General features: G+C 66.4%; 1 protein-coding gene across 2 annotated transcripts in view; it reads right to left on the bottom strand.

The window, feature by feature from the left end:
- CKM (creatine kinase, M-type) overlaps positions 1-1562 on the bottom strand; it is a 4319-nt gene extending 2757 nt beyond the window's left edge. Inside the window, exons 1-3 of one of the 2 annotated variants that reach the window (XM_026058230.1) lie at positions 1364-1562; positions 715-869; positions 139-271 (exon numbers count right to left, since the gene is read on the bottom strand). In XM_026058230.1, the coding sequence (XP_025914015.1) occupies positions 139-271; positions 715-869; positions 1364-1556 (481 nt within the window). In that variant the 5' untranslated portion in view covers positions 1557-1562. Of the gene's footprint in view, positions 1-138; positions 324-679; positions 870-1363 lie in introns of both variants that reach the window. The other variant, XM_026058229.1, reaches the window with a different exon arrangement.
- Between the last annotated feature and the right edge of the window lie 396 nt (positions 1563-1958).

Here is a 1958-nt window from a genome sequence, read left to right as displayed (position 1 = left end):
CCCCCCCCCTTTTTAATGCATTTTCCAGACATTAAATAAAACCCCCCCCCCCTCTCCCCTGGCTGCAGGCCCTGCCCACACCTCCAGCCCCGCCCCTGGCAGCAAGCCCCACCCCTAGCAGCAGGCCCCGCCCCTCACCGTTGACGGACAGCTTCTCGATGGCGCGGCGCTCGCCCCGGCTGCAGTGGGGCGGCAGCGAGTAGCCCTTGATGCTGCGCCCGGTGCGCACCCGGCTGCTCAGCACGTACTTGGGGTCCAGGTCGTCCCCTCCCTGCCGGCACCCGTCAGCGGGGGCCCAGGCGTCCGGGCACCCCCGCGTCCCCCTGGCCCAGGAGGGACCCAGGCGTCCGGGTCCGCTGGACCCCCACCCAACACCTCCTGGTCCCCACTCCCACCACCCAGGAGGGACCCAGGTGTCTGGGTCTCCTTGACCCCCCACCCAACACCTCCTGGTCCCCATTCCCACCACCCAGGAGGAACCCAGGTGTCTGGGTCTCCTTGACCCCCCACCCAACACCTCCTGGTCCCCATTCCCACCACCCAGGAGGAACCCAGGCATCGGGGTCTCCTTGACCCCCCCACCCAACACCTCCTGGTCCCCATTCCCACCACCCAGGAGGAACCCAGGTGGCACCCTTAAATCCCCTTGATCCCCACCCCAACACCCCCTGGTCCCCACTCCCCCCACCCAGCAGGGACCCCGGCGTCCGGCACCTTGAGGTTCTCATGGTTGAGGTCGGTGCGGTGCTTGTCGGTGGGCTTGTAGCCGCCGTGGCGGTCCTGGATGACGGGGTCGAAGAGATCCTTGAAGACCTCGTAGGACTCCTCGTCCCCGGCCACGCAGCCCACCGTCATGATGAACGGGTGCCCTGCGGGTGGCCAGCACGTCAGTGGGTGCCGGTACCAGCACCAGGAACCAGCATCGGGCACCAGCACCCGACACACCAGCACTGGCCGAGGGGATACCAGCAGCRCTGAGGATGGTCAAGGGGACACTAGGGCTGGCCGAGGGGACATTGGGGCTGGTGGACAGGGACACTGAGGACACTGGGACTGGCCAAGGGGACAGTGGGGACTCCAAGGTGGGCTGAGAGGCCCCTGGGGACACCAGGTCTGGCCAAGGGGACATTGGGGGCACCAAGGCTGGTTGAGGGTCCCCTGGGGAYATYRTGGATGGCCAAGGGGACACCAAGGCTGGYTGAGGGTCCCCTGGGGACATTGTGGATGGCCAAGAGGACACTGGGGACACCAAGGCTCATTGAGGGTCCCCTGGGGATATCATGGATGGCCAAGGGGACACTGGGGACACCAAGGCTCAYTGAGGGGACATCGGGGTGGGCCGAGGGGGCTGCCGGGTGCCCACCAGGGTTGTCGACGCCAGTCTGGATGACATCGTCGAGGGTGAAGCCGCTGGGCGTCTCCTTGTCACGCAGGCGCTGGTAGAGGGCGGGCGTCAGCACCTTGGCCATGTGGTTGTTGTGCTTGGTGAGGTCGGGGAACTCCTCCTCCGCYGAGAACTTCAGCTTGTGCTTGTTGTGGGTGCTGCTGAAAGGCATGGYGGCGGCGGGCCTGCGCGGCACCGGCCCCCGCGTCAGCCACCGGGATCGGCATGGCCATCAGGGATGGGTGACAGGCATCAGGCACGGGCATGGCATGGGACATGGCATGGCATGGAGAACAGCATGGGACATGGCATGGGACACGGCATGGGACACGGCATGGCATGGCATGGAGAACAGCATGGGACATGGCATGGGACAGCATGGCACAGGGCACAGCATGGGGTGGCAGGCCTGTGGGGCACAGGTATCAGGCATGGGACACGGCATGGAACACAGCATGGGGCATGGCATGGGACACGGCATGGCATGGGGCACAGCACCCCATGGGGCACAGCATGGGGCATGGCACAGGTCATGGCATGGGGCACAGCATGGGGCATGGAATGGCACAGGACA

Source organism: Apteryx rowi, unplaced genomic scaffold, assembly GCF_003343035.1.
Source record: "Apteryx rowi isolate R43461 unplaced genomic scaffold, aptRow1 scaffold_1444, whole genome shotgun sequence".
In the NCBI taxonomy this organism is placed as follows: Eukaryota; Metazoa; Chordata; class Aves; order Apterygiformes; family Apterygidae; genus Apteryx; species Apteryx rowi.
Note: the sequence above shows the minus strand (reverse complement) of the source record. Positions and strands in the feature narration are given on the sequence as shown.